This window comes from Mytilus edulis, chromosome 1 (genome assembly GCF_963676685.1).
Source record: "Mytilus edulis chromosome 1, xbMytEdul2.2, whole genome shotgun sequence".
NCBI lineage: Eukaryota > Metazoa > Mollusca > Bivalvia > Mytilida > Mytilidae > Mytilus > Mytilus edulis.
The window spans coordinates 66369728-66389386 of record NC_092344.1 but is presented as its reverse complement, the minus strand read 5'-3'; the positions used below and the strand labels follow the sequence as shown (position 1 = coordinate 66389386).

General features: G+C 31.4%; 1 protein-coding gene across 9 annotated transcripts in view; it reads left to right on the top strand.

Annotated features, from left to right (window-relative positions):
• Positions 1–16598, top strand: part of LOC139487482 (hepatocyte growth factor receptor-like) — a 68054-nt gene extending 51456 nt beyond the window's left edge. For all 9 annotated transcript variants that reach the window (XM_071272338.1, XM_071272355.1, XM_071272383.1 and 6 more), the window contains 13 exons: positions 549–685; positions 2879–3043; positions 4154–4247; positions 5528–5785; positions 7013–7171; positions 8195–8477; positions 10563–10682; positions 11318–11401; positions 11833–12017; positions 12315–12424; positions 12956–13115; positions 14742–14878; positions 15311–16598. In XM_071272338.1, the coding sequence (XP_071128439.1) occupies positions 549–685; positions 2879–3043; positions 4154–4247; positions 5528–5785; positions 7013–7171; positions 8195–8477; positions 10563–10682; positions 11318–11401; positions 11833–12017; positions 12315–12424; positions 12956–13115; positions 14742–14878; positions 15311–15488 (2070 nt within the window). In that variant the 3' untranslated portion in view covers positions 15489–16598. The remainder of the gene's footprint in view (positions 1–548; positions 686–2878; positions 3044–4153; positions 4248–5527; positions 5786–7012; positions 7172–8194; positions 8478–10562; positions 10683–11317; positions 11402–11832; positions 12018–12314; positions 12425–12955; positions 13116–14741; positions 14879–15310) is intronic.
• The last annotated feature ends 3061 nt before the right edge of the window (positions 16599–19659 follow it).

The window sequence follows — 19659 nt, the reverse complement described above, 5'->3', positions numbered from 1 at the left end:
TGTTGACATATAATAGAATTAGGGTAAACTTTGTACACAAATAGTTATACTGGAAGGAAAGAGTAAACTTTAACAGTAGAATTCTTGCAATCTGGCAGTCTTTATTATTATACCCCGCTTTAAAAAAGGGGGGTATACTGTTTTACTTCTGTCTGTCCTTCCGTCAGTCCGTCAGTCCGTCCGTCCCTTGAATATTTTTCGTCGCATTTTTCTCAGGAACTACAGGATTGAACACTCGACAAATTCCTGTTTACCGAACACTTGTATGATTTTACACATGATAGCCAAGTTGAAAATTTTCGTCACATTTTTCTCAGGAACTACAATACAAGGATTTCTGAAATTTGGTTTCAGGATTTATATAAGTCAGCTATACTGTGTGATGCGTTTTCAGATTCATCACTCGAAAACTTCCTGTTTACTGAACACTTGCATATTTTTACACTATTAATAGTATCCACTTGCGGCGGGGGTATCATCAGTGAGCAGTAGCTCGCAGTTTCACTTGTTTGATCCTTGATTCAATGATATGTTTGTTGCATCAACAGGAGCCTCAAGTTCTATTTTTAACACCAAGAGAGGGACCTCGGTCAGGTGGGACCATGATCACCATTGGTGGAACAGATCTGAATGCTGGGACTAGTGTTACTGTCAATGTTGGGGGCAGTCCATGTGAAGTTGACCAGTAAGTTGGTTGTATAAGAGAATCATGGGTTTTTGGTCTTTGAGATCAACTTATTAAAATATACAACAAACCAAGTCATTTTTACTACAAAAAACAATAAATAATATTAGCAATATATTTGACATCACAAAATTACGACAAATCAGTAAATTCATCTATCTTTTGTGGATGAAGAAGGAAAATTGTACTTCAGTAGATATTTAATTTCATGAAGTCTGCATACCAATATTTGGAAAATTTCTACTTCGTTGAACATTTAAATGCATACCTTTATGTACAAAATGCACTAACATTGGTATCCCATGTATACTAATGAATCCACAGTATAAATGTGTGTATATGTTACAGTTCATTTGTATAATCAGGGATTATGTAGAATCTAATCCAGGATTATGTAGAATATCCCTGATTTTTCAGGGATTATGTAGCATCACTGAAATAATTAGTGATTATATAGATTCCCTGAAAATGACCAGTGATTTTATATAATCACTGATAATTTTAATTATTATTCTACAAATTCCCTAATATGATTTCAGGGATTATCAATAATTAAAAGCTTCAAAGATGATGAAAAAAATTAACATAGACAAATTATAATTTTTTTCCCTTATTCCTTGAAACTATTTTAAGTAAACAGTTTTTTTCCTGATCTACATATATGTGAATCTTAAGTGATGAGATTTGCCCTTTATACTTTATTCAAGTGTTGAACCTCATTATGTCACTAACAGATAAGCTCGTCACAGGCACAGATGTTGCTTGGGTTGAAGAAAACGTATACTCAAAAGTTGAGGCAAATTGCAGAGGAAAAACAAAATGCAACATATGCATATCTCATGCCTATTCCACTAGTGATTCCAGGAAAGGGAGATACAATCCAAATTTAGTTTGTAAATAAAATGTTTATTTTTAAAACATTGTGTATAACATTAACATTTATCAAAATGATTGTAGGCATAAAAATAGTTTTGATAACAATTTCATTTTATTTCATATTCTCAACCTAAAAACAAATGGTAAAACAATACTCGCTTGATATTATTAATACTGATACAGTCAGTATCAAAAAGGGCTTGCTTGATATTATTACTGATAAAGTCAGTATTAAAAACAAAACATCAATTATTCTATATATATATTTTGCTTATCATTTAAATATATTGTGTTTAACATTTCAATATTTTTGTGTCTTTCATATTAATATATTATGCCTAATTGTAAAATATTAAGGTTATTATTTTGATATATTACAGTTAACTTTTTTTAAATATATTTCAATATGTAATATATTTTAGTATCATTTCAGTTGTTCTGTATAATCCCTGACGTTTTTTCTAGTAATTATACATAATCCCTGAAAATTTTAGGGATTCTACATAATCCCTGAATATTTTAGGGATTCTACATAATCCCTGAATATTTTAGGGATTCTACATAATCCCTGATTATACAGATTCACTGTAACATATATAAATATGTAATATGAAAATGTAAAAAGGTTACTTCATGGTCAATCTAAAGATTTCCAGTTTCTTTAAATTTATTATAAATATTAATTTATTATGCATTCAACTTGACATTTACTAAATCGATTTTCTAATAACTTCATTTTTTATATAAGTTTGAATTTTTCATTATTAATTAATTATGCATTCAACTTGACATTTATTAAAACTGATCTTCTAATAACTTCATTTTTAATTATTTTTTTTATATAAGTTTGAATTTTTCATTATTAATTAATTATTTTGAAATTTAGCTTAATCTTACTTTTCATTAATTTGTTTGAAATCCGTGATAAAAGAATTATGTTTTATTATTTGAAAGTGACTTATAGACCCAATGGGTCGGGTGTATTTTATTGTGTATGTAATATTTTTGTACTTTATTGAAATGTGATTACACATGTCACTATAATAAACATTTACTTACTTACTTATATACATTGTGTGTAGTCTGAAGTTTGAAAATGTTATGTTTAAAATTTTGTTCTTTTATTCTGGTGTTTTCAGTGATTAATTGGTCAGTTCAAACACATGAACCAAAGATGCATCTTATATATCTTAGCTTGCACCCTGTTCATATAAAGCAAATTTATTTATGCTTTTGAGGTTTACCATTGAAAATATGAAAACTAACCAAATAAAATGTCAGTAATAACCAGAAAAATATGCTGATGGTTTTTTTCAGTGTATCTATGAACACTCTGTCATGCCTGACGTCTGCTCAAACTGGGAATGATGAAGCAGAAATTGAAGTTAGTTTTGGAGGATTCAAAAGACTGATGACCCCTAAGTTTACATATAAAGAGGACCCTGAAATTCAGGATGTAACTCCCAAGAAAAGTATCTTAAGGTTTGTAATTTTAGATTTAAATATTGAACATGTATGTGTTGATTGACCTGTAATAAAATGATTTATAAGAGTGGTCATAGCAGATTTAAAAAAATTGTAGGCTGCATTTGAACATTTCCATATCTGTTTTACCTGCAAAAAAAATTGTAGGCTGCATTTGAACATTTCCATATCTGTTTTACCTGCAAAAAAAAATATTTGTTATGGTCACTTATCCAAAAAGTTCATAGAAATTATAAAGTTCTCAAACTTGAAAGTGTACTGCTGAATGACAGTGATCTGGACATATAATAAATTGTGACCTCTGTGACATCTAATATTTGTTGGGAAAAAATGATACAAATAAATCATATACTTAAAAAAAGATTTGTTACTTGCAAATCAATATTTATACCCCCGCTTTAAAAAAGGGGGGGTATACTGTTTTACCTCTGTCTGTCCTTCCGTCAGTCCGTCAGTCAGTCCGTCCGTCCCATGAATATTATTCGTCGCATTTTTCTCAGGAACTACAATACAAGGATTTCTGAAATTTAGTTTCAGGGTTTATCTAAGTCAGCTATACCGTGTGATGCGTTTTCAGATTGATCTCTTGACAACTTCCTGTTTACCGAACACTTGTATGATTTTACACATGATAGCCAAGTTGAAAATTTTCGTCACATTTTTCTCAGGAACTACAATACAAGGATTTCTGAAATTTGGTTTCAGGATTTATATAAGTCAGCTATACCGTATGATGCGTTTTCAGATTCATCACTTGACAACTTCCTGTTTACCGAACACTTGCATATTTTTACACTATTAATATTATCCACTTGCGGCGGGGGTATCATCAGTGAGCAGTAGCTCGCAGTTTCACTTGTTCTTTTTTTCTTTTTTTGTTAAATGGAAGGGGAAAATTAAATTTTTCCTTGAACACAAATCTTGAAACGTTTGAATCCTCCCCAATTTGTATGTTAAAAAGTTAAGTCATACACCTATTAGTTGTTACATTGATTGTTTAATGATATGAATGTAATACCAGTAATATTTTTGAAACACAGGTAATATATTGTCAAAAATAAAAATTGTTCCTTTTTGAGTCAATATATATTGCATAATTTTTTTCAGTGGAGGGATAAAGATAGATGTTATGGGATCTAGACTCAATATAGTACAGAAAGCTGAATTCTTTGTAGAAGTAGGAAACCAGAAGATCACATCGGTATGTATTCACTGTGGCTCCCATTTCACTGAACTAATATACATTATTGTTTAGGAGCCAACTGAAGTCTGGGTATGAGTTTTTCTCACTGCATTGATGACCCATTTGTAGCCTAAGGTTGCTTTCTGCTTTTCATTTATGTTGTTGTCTCTGTGATGCATTCCCCATTTCCATTCTCTATTCTATATTAATATTTTCAAAATATTACTACAAAGGGCACTTGAGAGAAAAACCAAAAAATGTCCTTAGCTGGCTGTCATAAACAGTTGATCATTATAAAGAGGGTCCTTGAGTGGGAACTGAACTTACTGTTAAGAAAAGTTACCACCATTTTATATTGGTATCTGTTTGACTGTAATATAAATTCTGTGGTGATGGATCACTATATGAACAATGGCAATTCTTTATTGTATGTTTTTAAAATGATTTTTTCTGGGAAGGAGTTTTAAAATTATTATAATGCATATATGAAATACAGGTAAACCACTCTCCAGGATTTTTAAAATAATTGTATGCGGTTAGTAGCAAGATAGAAATGAATATGAGAACTGTGAAAATGGCTGAAACTATAAGAAATGTTAGTTCTTGAAGCCATGGTTGCAATCATTGCACAGATATGGAATAATACCTCATGAACAGTAAGGAACTGCTTTTGGAATATCAACTTTACTTATTTTCATGAAAAGAAAAAAAATAGACATATCTTTACTTAAAACACTTGCAACAGACATTCTTGAAAGGCTGATCTACTTGATATACTGTACATTATTATTCATGGGATACCATTTTTTGTGGTTTTCATGAGTACAGGTAAACCAAGAAATTAAATGTTCAACAAAGTACTTAGCTTGTATGGAGAATTTTAACAAAACCACAAAATCAAATATCCATGAATATACAAATTTTCCTAAATCCATGAAAATTAGTATCCATAAAAAAGTAAATGAATATGCAGTTACTAAGAAACTTCTGCTAAACAATTTACAAGAAAGAAGAGGGACGAAAGATACCAGAGGGACAGTCAAACTCATAAATCGAAAATAAACTGACAACCCCATGGCTAAAAAATGAAAAAGACAAGCAGATAAACAATAGTACACATGACACAACATAAAAAACTAAAGAATAAGCAACACAAACCCCACCAAAAACTAGGGGTGATCTCAGGTGCTCCAGAAGAGTAAGCAGATCCTGCTCCACATGTGGCACCCGTTGTGTTGCTCATGTTATTACAAATCCGGTAAAGATGCTTTTAACATAAGATTCATATTATTTTACAGGTGTGTGTTGGTAAAAATATTGGAGTGGCCCACTGGTTAACATGTAGAACTCCTGCGCTATCCTTTCCTGAAGAGAATATAACTCACACCAACCCTAAGGACATACATTATGGATTTAACTTGGATGGTGTGACAGCTTATCGTAACTTATCTCTCACAAAGGGACCCATGGAATACTATCCTGATCCCCAAATTAAGGATTTTAGACAAGTGGATGGAGAATTGAAGTACAAGAAAGAGGAACCACTGATTATAAAGGTACTGTGAAGGCCAGATTTTTACAAATGGTCTATATTGCCATTTTGTTGACTGTCAATATTTCATGTACAAAAGTAGACGATTTCAAAAATTGCAAACTCAGCAATTTGTTTAGGATCTTTTTTTTTAATTATAACTCCAGCAGTGTTTTTGCTGCTGAAATTTGTTTTCATGCCATTGAAAACATTTAATACAGTGATTAATAGAGTCTTAACTGTATATGTTAACACAGTTCTTCATTGAAAAAAAAAATAATCGTTACTATCTAAGACTTATCTTAACCCTTTCAATGCTATACACGGCATATGCCGCGATGACATACGCCGTCCGCCACTGCTATTTGCGGCATTTGCCGCGATGACAACGGATTTTTCATAAGGACTCTTAAACCATTCGGTTTTCATTTGGGTCCTCTCTAATTTTTCCTTGTATGAATCGAGGATATGCAAGGTCTCATTTGCGCTTGAAATCCCGGCAATTTTTATTGTCAAATCATGCAGTAGAAGGAAAAATTGAAGGAAAATAAAAACAAATATTTTGACAAATGCAAATGGCGTGGAAATATTTCAGCATTTCTATAGCGAAACTGATGACGAGGATTAGTTAAAAGGTTTCTTGTTATCTCAATGTGTTTATTACATTCAATTCGTGTGGGAAATATGATTTGATCGATCATTACGAGACATAGAAAAAGGGGGGAAAACGGAGGTTGACTGAAAATTTTGAGGATGGAGCCACTGATTTGTGCCATGATTACATAATATGTTGTGTATGGTGCAATACGCTACGGAATCGAGCAATTGGTGTCTTCTTTATTATATGGCAGATAAAAAAACAAAATAGATGAAGACGAAAAGTAGTTTTTATTCAAAATTCAACACAAATGTAACAAATTACACCTTTTACCTGTTAATTACCTGAAAATGCAGGTAACCTGATAAAAATTTTACTGAAATAACTGCCTAACATTACAGTTCATACTCTCCTGAGCATTTTTCATGCAATAACTTTTTCTGTATCTCTTACAATAAAAAAGATACAGCAGTCTGAAAAGGAATATACTGTTCTAATGAATGAACACAAAAAAAATGCAGCAGCAGCAGCCATTTTTCTATTTTTTTGTGTAGCGTTGAAAGGGTTAAGAATAGATTTATATTCTGTTCAGCACTCTATGGAAACAGCACATCTCATTAGTTACATTACTAAATGAAATTTTAATGTTTTCAGGGTAACTTCAATGGTATCCAGCAGTTAGTTATTCGAGATGTTAAAGTGTATGTTGGTATGTCAGTATGTGGAGATATAGTATCAACAGACTACAGCCTGAACTGTACACCTCCTGCTAAACCTAAGGATGTAGATTCTAATGGCAATGCTAAAGTTTATGTGAGTTTACAATCCATTTTCTCTAATTTTTTAGCTATTTTTACATTTCCTGACCAGTGTGAGAAAAAAATTTTCTCCTCACTAGTGAAAAATCTGTTCTCGGCAAATGATTGGTTGAAATTTCTTGTTTTCTTCTGAATTTTCTCATTGTGACGTCATGAAAAAAGGCAAACATGCCTGATGACGTCACTTCAAAAGTACACAACTTTCCTCAAATCTTTGAAAAGGAAGGATAAAAATCATAAGAGAAACAGATTCCACCACTGTAACTCGTGTATTACAATATTTCTCCACTCTCAACAGTTAAATTTTAATTATTTAAAAAGCTTGGCAAGCCTCGCGCTTTAAATATTAAAATTTAACTGTCTCGAGTGGAGAAATATCGTTATACACTTGTTGCAGTTGTGGAATCTATATGTATCAATTTCATTTACTGTGGAAATTATATTTGCAAGATGCTAATTTCAGTGGATTTATTGATATAAGTAAACCATAAATTTAAGACAAAGTACAAATTTTCTTAAGGCTTGTTTACAGACGTTAGGAAAACAATAAAATTAGATCCCCTTGAAAATTATTGCTTTCTTAATCCATAAAATTGGTATCCATGAAAATAAATGAATCCACTTTCAAAAGTTTTCTTTAGTTCTAAGCCAGTTTCAACTTTCCTGAATTGGTTTGATTACATATGGAACATTTACTCTCTATTCATTAAAATTGTTAAATGATTTTTTTTGTTGTCCTTATGAAATTCAATTTTTCAATGTCATATATGCCTGATGCTATCTCACAGAAAAATAACAATCCTTTGCAGATCATTTAACATAATATTATGCTTGTTTTCATATCATATAAACACCCTTAAAAACTGTGTTTTGGCATGTTCAAATTCAGTTTTATTCAATTTTTCAATTATCCTACACTAACTTTTTCTGAGAAAAAAAATTGATTTGTGATATTTTAGAAGTTAAAATTTTCCCTCAGGTCAAAGATTTAAGTCATATTTTCTTCTCTCATTAACAGGTTGAATTTGGTAACTACCACAAGGTCATAGGTTATGTGAGTTACTTTGAACCAGAAAATCAAGACAAACCAATAGCATTGGGTATCATTCTTGGTGTGGTAATCCCCATCATTGCCATTATCCTGTTGTTAGCCTTCTGTATCATTAAACGGCAGAGGAAAAATGGACCCACAAAGAATGCCATTCCTGATATGTTAAAGGATTATGACACTGTGAAGGAAGAAGAGGACATAGGCTTGCTATCTGTAAAAGCTGATCTGAATGGACAAATTCCTAATAGTGGTATGTATTGATTAGGTTGATACAACTTTTGAGGAAGTTATTATTAAAAGTATGGGTGGATTGTGAGGTTGAAAAAAATCTATATCATCCTGAGTGTACATATGTTGTGAATAAATTAAACAGGTACAAAAAGAAAAGTTCTGCTATGAATATCAATTCTCCAAATAATAAAACAAAAAAAAACCATTGATTGATTAAAGACATGATATCTGCTGAGCAGGAAAACATTTTCTATAATTTTTGTGCTACATGTATTTTCAAATTTCAAGTTGATGTGAGAAAAACATTTCTCCTCTCTTGTGAAGTTTTTATTCTAAGCAAATGATTGGTCGAAATTTATCTATGATGTCTTATTTTCTTGTTGAATTAAATTTCCTATTTAATTAAAATCGATACTAGAAGAGCATTAGTTAAAGAAAAAAATAAGCTTAACAAATATTGATAAGTTATGGAGCTCCTTTTTTAGATATTTAATTTTTTTAAATGCGAGAAAACTCAAAAGGATGACTTGGACTTTTACCTTAAATTTTGATTGGTATTATTTGGGTATCAAATCAAAAGAAAAGAAATCTAGAATCTGCTTAAATTTGGTAATTGACTTTTTATGAGGCTTTCATGACTGTAAGTTCAGAAGTTATTGCATTCATTTATTCTTGGGAAAGTTAGACAATAGACACAAAAACAAATTTAATTAAAAACCAATTGTTCAGAGAACAATTGAAGGTCTTTCCATCAAAACAATGTATTTTGATATGAAAGTTGTGAAACTAAGTTTAAAATGTCATTTCAATCGTCAAATGATAGCTTCTAGTACGCCGATTCCAAAAATATTTGGTTTCCATACATTTTTTTTAAATAAGGGAGATAATTTGTTACTTCCGGTTTGAAAAATGTTACTTACGATTATATTTGAATATTTACTTGACACTGATTCCAAAAATATCTGGTTCTATATACTTTTATATTAATAAAGTACAAAAAATAGCTACTTCTGGTTTACAAAAGGTCACTTCCTGTTGTTTCTTTCAAGGTTAAATGGTTTGATACCTTTTTCCAAAAGTTTCATAGCTTTATCATGTATACATATAAAATAAAAGCAAAGGTCAAAATCTAGAACGTCAAATTAAGCTATGACCTTGAGATCAATTTCAAGGTCATGAACTAAGGACCTCAAATCAAAAGACCATAGGTCTTAATTATATTTGGTTAATGACTTATATCACCAAACACGTATTTTTAAATACAAGAGGGGAGAAAACTCCCTTTTACGTTCAACTTGCCCTTGCAATAAAAATTTAAGTGTTACGACATGTCGCAACTAACAATTTAGTAAAAAAAAATTGTTGATATCTTATACGCTCTTTGGATATAAGTGAAAATAAGCCAAATACAAATATTAGATTATGACCTTGACCTTTGACCTTGACCTAATTTTCATTTTTTTTGGACCAAGGACCTCAAATCAAAAGATCCTAGGTCTCTATCACTTATGGTTTATAAGATAGAAATGCATATCGCTTATATCAGATGCATAAGGGGAAATAACTCATATGGAGCGGTCATATTGCTTCGGTCAAAATAGGACAAATCATGCAAAGGATATAACAAGCAATTTTGTAAAATAAATTTGTCGTTATCTTTTACGATTGTGAAGGAGTTGTGAGCACAAGGAAAACAGTGTTTGGGGAGATAACTCCTACAAAGAAAAGTATTCGGTTACTCAGGGTAAATTTCAAAAGGGCATAAACTGTTCGATATCATATACCAAATATCAAAGCGACATATTGCGAAACAAATGTTTATTGCAAGAACAAAATTAGGCGGAAGAAAAAAAAAAAATAATCAGAAGAAAAACAATAGGTCTTTCCACAGAAAAGTGGAAAGACCTAATTATTGGATTTTCATTAAAATAGTGGGTACATATAAATAGTGCTATCAAAATATTTTGAGATTTTATTTTTGAGTTACCAATTTTCACAATAATTAAAACAAAATGCAATGTTTTCAGAATTTCAGAAAGTTTTTATGAATTTCAGTCTTGCAAGAAATGATAACTGCTTTACTTTTTGAATTTATTTATTTCAGATTCTGGTCCATATATTAAAGAGCTATTATCTCGTATTAGTGATGAGGGTATGAAGCAGAAAATATCAACCTACATGGTGTCACGTAATCAGTTAGATATTGGAGAAATCGTAGCCAAAGGTTTGCTTATAACTTATTAGAAAATCTTAATCAGATATAAGAAGATGTGGTATGAGTGCCAATGTGACAACTCTCCATTCAAGTCACAAATAATCTATATAAAAATTGGAAACTCTTATGAACCACACGAACATATGACAACCACTGAACATAAATTTCCTGACTAAGTCAGGTGCAAACAATGTGAATTACATTTCACAATTGTAAAGAAAACGTCTGGGTATAGATTTATGAGCATACTGTAATTTCTTTGTTTTTAGTTTACTGACACTGTTGATTTATTTATTTTCGTGTATACCAATTTTCATGGATTGAGGAAGATTTGAACATTTCATGGATTTTTTATTTCATTGTTTTGACAACGTCTGCATAGTAGCCTATAGAAAATTTGTACTCTGTTTAACATTTAAATTTAATCTTGACCAACAAAATCACAAAAATTAGCATTCAAAGAATATTAATGATTCCATGGTATGGTAAAAGATCGTAAAATTTTTTAACCACAGACTTTGACGAGCTTTTAGTAACTTTTTGCTCCTTTCAGTTTTTTAGTGTGCAGTATTAAAGTTGTAAACACAATTTAATCACTGGCATTTAGTAAAATAAAGATGACATTTATCAATTTTTGTTTTAAGGTTGCTATGGAAACACATATAAAGCAGATTACAAAATATCAGAGGATAAAGATGCTTCAGAAGTTACCATTAAAGTGCTACAAGGTATGGTTGTCATGGTTATACATATTGGAAAAGTTTTTGTTATCATTGGGCATTAAATCATATCAATGCGAATGTACAGGTTTTATCAAAAGATTCAAAATTATATACAAGGTTGAATTTAACAGTTTACATTTAGTTGTTAACAAAGATGCAATTTATTTTAACACTATAAACATTTTTTTCCAACAGCAACCCCCAAAATTTATATGGAGCAAAAAAAAAAACAAGTACTAAACTTTCATATTCTGTAGAAAAATCTGCAAGTTTGGTCAAATTCTGCTAATCTGTTTTCATGGAGTTGTGAACTAACAAAGTATGGAATGAAAAAGAGCTATTTAAGCTATCCCTTTGTGTAAAGGTTGTCATACGTGGCAGCTGTCAGGCTTCACAATGTACCTACTGCAAGTGTGTATTTATTTTTTATTTTGTAGGTTTTCCAACAGACACAGATTCTGTAGATAATTTTGTACAACACATGGTCACATACAAAGATGTACAGCATGATTGTCTAGTCCCATATATAGGAGTGTGTTTAGGAGCTGTAGATGATCCTATATTAGTCTCATATCATATCACATGTACAGATCTCAAATCTCATGTTAAAGATGTGTCAAAGGTAGGTCAGATACTGTTTAACAAATTCTGCCATTTGCACAGAAGAATTATATTTTATGATTTTTTTGAATGCCTGCATTTGCGGTTCACATATTACCATGAAATTCACAAAAAAATGAAATTAAAAACCTTTCATGCTGCATTAAAATTCTTCTCAATTATTGTTCGTGATGAATTGTTTTCCCTTAAAATATTTAGCGACAGCACTAGCAATGATAAGTCCAGTTAGTGGGAAACCATAAGATATATCAATCTGTATAATTCAGTTAAAAATAATATATTTTTTATATTTTTACAGAATTTAACAGTTGCAGATTTATTAGACATATCGCAGCAGATAGTTGATGGAATGGTATATTTACAAGATCTTGGTCTAGTCCATGGCAACTTAGCTGCTAGAAATTGTTTGTAAGTTATTTATTCTAAAAAAAAATGCACAGTGTACATGTATACACCACGCATTGTAAAGATAAGTTAGTAATTGTAGAATGAACTGTATAACAGGTCATTTTTACTGGAGAATTTAGTGTAGAGATATAGAAATGGGATTTCAAAAACTATAAATGTGTGTAGAAATAATAAGAATATTTCAAAGACAACTTTTAAAGTGTTAAAATGTATTGGATATAAGTTAAAGCTTATGAAGATGACATCTCTAAAGCTAACCATAACAGGGTTTTCCATGAAAAAACTGCAAACAACAACACTCAGATGGAAATTGCTAAGCTTCATTATGCATTTTCTGACAGTTACAAAAAGTTGTTTTACCTGAATTTTTGTGGCCAGAAGTGAGACAGTGTACCAGTGCAAACTAAACAAGCTGATTACTGTAATAAATTGTTTATAAATAAAGTCTTATCTTTGCAATTTTTATATTGCTTTATTAGAAAATGATAAAAGATATAATGTACCTAATATATAATGTTTAATGTATTTCAGAATAACAAGTAACAATAAAGTCAAGTTAACAGACTATGGGTATGCACAGCTATTTAATGCTGAGTTTTACCTGTCAGAGAATGATAAAAGACAACAAATTATTAAATGGTTTGCACAAGAATGTCTGGAAAGTTTCCAGTTTTCTACAAAGTCTGATGTTGTAAGTAATTGTGTAGTTAAATATCTTTATTTTTGTTGTTGGGTTGTACATGGACATATTCTTTTATTTCCAGCCACTATATTATGAGTAAGAATCCCACAAGTTGCTGGTGCATTCAACTCTGAACTTTATTGACTAGGATTGTTAATTTTCCTGCTAAATATGGTGGTTCTCTGTAGACACTGTGGCTCTAATAATATAAAAACTGACTGCCATGAAAAAGCCAAAAGAGCTGAAAGAGGGGATAAACAATATTTCAACCTTTTTTTATTCATGTTGCACACATTTTCTTTCAATTTGCATACTGTCTTAAAGTTATTGACGACTACTGTAAATTCATAAATTATTGCGTGCATTTATTATTAAAAATTTTGTCATTTTAAACTTAATTGCGATTTTATTTTTTACCTTTGTTTAGAAAAATCAAGTTTAATTCAGATAAATTATTTCAAAATGTGAGTTTAAATTATTGCGTTTACAACTTTAAAAAAAAACCTCGCAATAATTACTGAATTAACACAATTACAATAACCCTGACAATAGCATCAGTAAACAGTTCTAGGATTGATTATTATTCCGTTATCTATAATTTGATGTTCAGCTGCATCATAGAGAGATTGGTCATGTGACATAAGAGAAAGGTCACATGACTAATGTAGGGTTCAATGGGTTTGATAAAAAAAAAAATCATTCTGCACATTATAAAGGTTTATGTTGGACTTCTGCTCTTCTTTTACTAAAATTTAATTATGAAGTCTTATTTTCTAATTTTCCTCTGATTTCATTATTGTGATGCCTTGAAATAAAGGTGGCATGCCAGCAAATTTTACAGAATGAAGATTGAAATAAAAGTCTATATCATAGTTCATTGTATGTTTGATCCATGACCTTATTTGGATTGTAAATATGATTCAAATTTATTATTACATAAGGGTTTCTTGGGCATTTTGTTCATTTTAAAGTAAGAATATGATCAGATATGTCTGGGGTTAATTATACCCCACGCAACGAAGTTGCGCAGGGTATAATGTTTTTGACCCGTCCGTCCGTCCGTCCGTCAGTCCGTCCGTCAGTCCGTCCGTCAGTCCTGTTTCTTGTCATCGCAACTCCTCTCAAACCACACAACAGAATTTCACAAAACCTTTTCAGATAATAAGGACATACTATGTAGTTGTGCATATCGACGGGAAATTGCGATTCAATTTTTTTTCTAGGAGTTACGCCCCTTTGAACTTATTTACTTTAATGTATTACTGCAACAGTTTGTCATCGCAACTCCTCTCAAACCACACAACAGAATTTCACGAAACCTTTTTAGATAATAAGGACATACTATGTAGTTGTGCATATCGACGGGAAATTGCGATTCAATTTTTTTTCAAGGAGTTACGCCCCTTTGAACTTATTTACTTTAATATACTACTGCAACAGTTTGTCATCGCAACTCCTCTCAAACCACACAACAGAATTTCACGAAACCTTTTCAGATAATAAGGACATACTATGTAGTTGTGCATATCGACAGGAAATTGCGATTCAATATTTTTTCTAGGAGTTACGCCCCTTTGAACTTATTTACTTCAATGTACTTAGATAACTGTTAAAGTTTACATGTTTGTTTTGCAGTGGTCATTTGGAATAGTGCTATGGGAATTATTGACAAGGGGAGTAACTCCTTACCCTGATGTGGAATCAAAGAATATAAGAGATTACTTAAATAGTGGGAAAAGATTGAAGAAACCTAGGCAGTGTCCTGAATCATTGTAAGTTTGATATAATAGACACAGTATATGAAGTGAGGTGGAATTTAGGATTTTTAATGAAACTTGGTATGCCTTAGAAAGCATTGAACTGCATCTGAATATTGATAAATACAGGCTTATCTTTCTCAAACTCAAAAATTAACCAATCAAAATACAGCATGATTTAATGTTGGAGGCACATATGTTGATATCTGCGAACTGAGTGAGGGCCAAGGATTACATTCGGCTGCAAATCAGCACTTATCCTGTTTTTTCAAACATTACTTACATTTCAATAATTCAGACAGCGAAAACAAAGACATAGCGTTTGGTATTTTCAAGTCACTCATTATTGCCTTTTTTTTTTTCTTTTTTTTTTTTTTTTCGAATTTTAAATTGTCTTATGGCATAGTTAATGAAGGTTTTATGACATATAAGTTTTTTTTCTTGCAGGTATTTACTGATGTTACAATGCTGGACTGAAACACCTAATGACAGACCTACATTCCAAGATATCCAGGCAGAAATGAAGACATTTATCTCCAAAGAGGAGACAAATGACGTCACAGAACCATTGGCAACAAAAATAGAACCAGGAGGTTCATCAGAATATCTAGAAGTGGTTGGTTGAAATTTTGCTTCATAACAGGAAGTCATTAAAGGGAGCAAACTCCTCTAGTACTTAACTATAAATGGTTGTGTTCTGACAATCAGTGTAGGATTTCAAGAGATAATCTCTAATCCTAGAACTATTTGTGATTGAAGATGTTGTAAGGGAAATAACTCTGTTCTGATGAACAAAATGGTTGTACCATTGTGCTGTTATTGAACGTGCCATTAAACGTGTTTGAATGTGGTTGTATACACCAATCGAATTATAGCATTTTATAGTGTGTTGTAACTTATGCATATCATTACGTTTTCATTGAGAGTTGTACAATTTTAATAGGCTGATTTATTCAATCTTTAATGGTTGATCTAACGCAGAATACTTTTTTAAATGCCTTAATGAAGCTGATTGGGTATCGATACTGCCTGCCATTGATGTATTCTATGCATTTTTACAAATTTAATATGTATTATTGAATCTCAAGTAACCAGAATGCTCTTTTTTACATGGTCAGTTAAACATATACATTTTATTGACTTATTTTTAAGATATTTGTCTCCTGTCAAATGTTTCAACCTTTTAAAGTGAATGTTTTTATTTGTATAAACTTTATCTATCATTTATTAAGATGACATTTTATAAAACATTTTTTTGATTTTGAGGTTTATAATATGTGATAATTTGATATTCTTATTTGGTTTTGTTTTTCTTTTTTTGGTGGGGGGGGGGAATAAAAAGGAATTAAAGAATATCTATTTGTATTTATTGTCATAAATAAGGAGCAATAAATAATGCCTAAAGTTTTCAAGTACCCAAACTACATGTCTGCCTGTACAATCAAAGCTACGCAATAAGATTATTTTTTTAGCATTTTTACTTTTTTAAATCGCATAGTTTTAATCTTTTTTGAGATTTTTTACTAAATGTGAGTGTCATGGAACCAAATCTTCACAAGATTATTTTTTTTAACATTTAGTGCCATGTAGATCTTTTTCTTTGTCGTTTCTCTCAAAGAGAGGTTTTGTGTTGTGGTATATTTATGTATTGTGCTTTTTGTACAAATTTTAATGAAGTATTTATATAATTTGTATTGTTAGGAGCAAAGAACTACATTAAATGCTTTTCAGTAAGTTTTTTTGTGTAAATCTGTTTATCTATATTAAGTTTGTTCTAATTCCGGTTAGCTGATCACATTATTTTACCTGCAAAACAAAGTCATCAACATTGACCCTTAATATCATTATCAACACTTGAAGTAAGCATTAACCAAGTTAATGGGGTATGTTAGAGTACCCAAATATTTTGGGAATTCAATCCCACAGAAATTCATGTTTTCAAAGATATATGAAGATGTGGTATAAGTGCCATTTAGACAACTCTCCATCAAAGTCCCAATTTGTAAAAGTAAACCATTATAGGTCAAAATACTGTCTTCAACATGGAGCCTTGGCTCACACCGAACAGCAAACCATAAAGTCCCCCAAAAATTTAATAGTGTAAAACCATTCAAACGGGAAAACCAAAGGTCTAATCTATAATTATAGAAAATAAGAAACGAGAAACATTAGGTTCCTGACTTACAACAGGTGCAAACAAATGTAGCAGGTTTGAACGTTTTAATAGGTACCAACCATCACCCTTACCTGAAACAAAAGTATAACATCACAATATAGAAAGACACAATATAAGAATTAAGATATCAATTGAAATGGCTTAACTCACTCAAAAGACATATGAACACAATCAAGTGAATATACATTGCATGAATACGTTTGATCTGTGACACAATTTAAATATAATTTAAAGTGTTTTTACAGTATACCCTGTTCAAAATGATAAGAAGATGTTTATTTATATATCCTTGGATATTTATGTACTGGTCATTTGTTAACACACCTGGTCTATTAAATATTGAACTGCTGCAATAAATTTTAAGTGGCAAAAACATGCATTTCAAAATTTTGATAAAACGCATATAATTTTATGTATTTTGAAATAGAAAACTATTAATACACTTCATTTTGTGATGCAGAAGTTTAATTTATGATTTGCAATTCAATTCATCAAAAAAGATGAAATAGCCAATTTCAAAAGCAATGCATAGGTCAAAATTATCCACGCTGTTTCAAGTTTGAAACACATGATTTATGTTCAAAGCTAAGATTTATTTACTGTTCCAATATTCTTTTGATAGTGTTGACATTCGAGCCTATCCTTCATGTCCATGTCTCTAATGTAGAAAACAAGACAACGTTCTGTATGAAGCACTAAGACCAAATAAAAGCACTATGATCAATTGTCTATTTTACACAATAATTGTGTTTTCACTTCAAACTCCAAGCAAAATATTACCTGTGACAGCTAGTCCTGAGTTGATAACTTACAAAATGAGAAAGACTAATGGTGATGTTACCTAGTTAGAGTTTTAGCTTTGTCTTGTCATTAATTATATTTACATTTCATGGACACCTTATGTCGATTAACTGTCTTATTCTGAGTTGTCATATTCTGCATTTTTGGTAATCCCATGGCAAATGATTGATTGATTCTTTTTTGCTTAACATCCAGTGGCAATTTTTTTTTGCATGATCAGGACAAGAACATGTTTGCACAATTTTATACTATAATAGTCCAAGACAATAGGTAGGTCCTGTAATACGGGGTCCAACAGGATGAAGGTTTGGAAATTTTGAATTTCCACTGGAAAATGAGGGTAAATTGGATAGGAATAGACAAGACCATATGTCATATTTGAAACTGAAAGTTGTATAACAGACTAACTTCAAGATTCAAAGCAAGGAGATTTTCCTTGATTTCTTCAGCTTTAACATCATCTATAGAGATAGAAAAGAATGCACACATGGAGGGGTGATAAAATTAGTTTAGGTTTTTTTTAGCTATAAAATAAAGCTGATTTCAGGAAAAATCAGAATAGAGACTACAAAATCTCAACTGTTTCCAATTACCACCAAATAAACAGGACATAGCATATATAGATACAGAAATGGCAGAAATCTACGAAAGAAATATAAGAACCTCTTCCTGTTCGGAGGTGACTTTCATCTTCCGGACATTGGTTGGACCTTATATGCTACACACAGCAATCAAGTACCAGCACATGTCAACCAAGCTTTCATTAGGATGACTGCAGACCTAAGCATCCAACAACCGGTGTACAAACCCACTAGAAGGGAAAATATGTTCTGTTTATATCACATCCAGGTCCTCTCGAAAGATGTCAGACACTTCCACTAATCGGAAACAGTGACCATGACATCGTACTTTTAGACCTAAATCACAAGTAATAAGACCACACCGAAAAAAAGTAGAACTATCAACCTCTGAAAAAAACTGATATAAAGGGGAATAAAGAAATGTCTTTCTGATAACCTCAATCATTTTCAAAACACCAGGTCCAGCGGCATCAACACAATGTAGAATAATTTCAAAAAACATCAAGAATGTAATGACCACATACGTACCAACGATAAAGTCACTCTTTGATGAATAAACAGCTACGGAAAATTAGCAACAACAAGCAGCGAGCATACAAGTCTAAAAGAATCAAATTTACCAAAGATTGGAAAGAATACAAATTCCTCAAGGCAAAGTTACAGAGATAATCCAGGGTTACTCATGGATATGCATTGAACATATTAATATTAAACCATCACTTTAAATTTAATCTGTATTCACAAAAAAAGACAGAACATACTACACATGGGACCATTTCCAACGATGGACAACATCACAGTCAGCCTGACCGGAGTTTAGTTTAAGATCATTCGAAGTCACTGAGCGTAATGAAATTTATACTTAAAGAATCAGCTGTTGAAAATCGCGATACAGATGGTTTACAAAAAAGAGAAATCCGCTAATTACGTACTATCAACTGCATGGTCACAACTTTAATAGATGTACTTGAGCATGGAAAATACTTAGGAATCACACCACGACCTACAGTGGTAAACGCATATCTGTCAGACGGAAGGCAAGCATCAAGGACACTAGGTTTCCTGCGAAGGAACACATGTCAACAACAAAATTGAATTTTAAATAGTTGCATAATGTAAGTTGTAATGAATAATGTAGCTTTCCAAATGTGTGTATATGAACATCAAGATTGTTTATGGCATGTTTTATAGGCCTGTTTGAAAGGCCGTATTTTCAGACCCAATAGGGCCAGAAATTA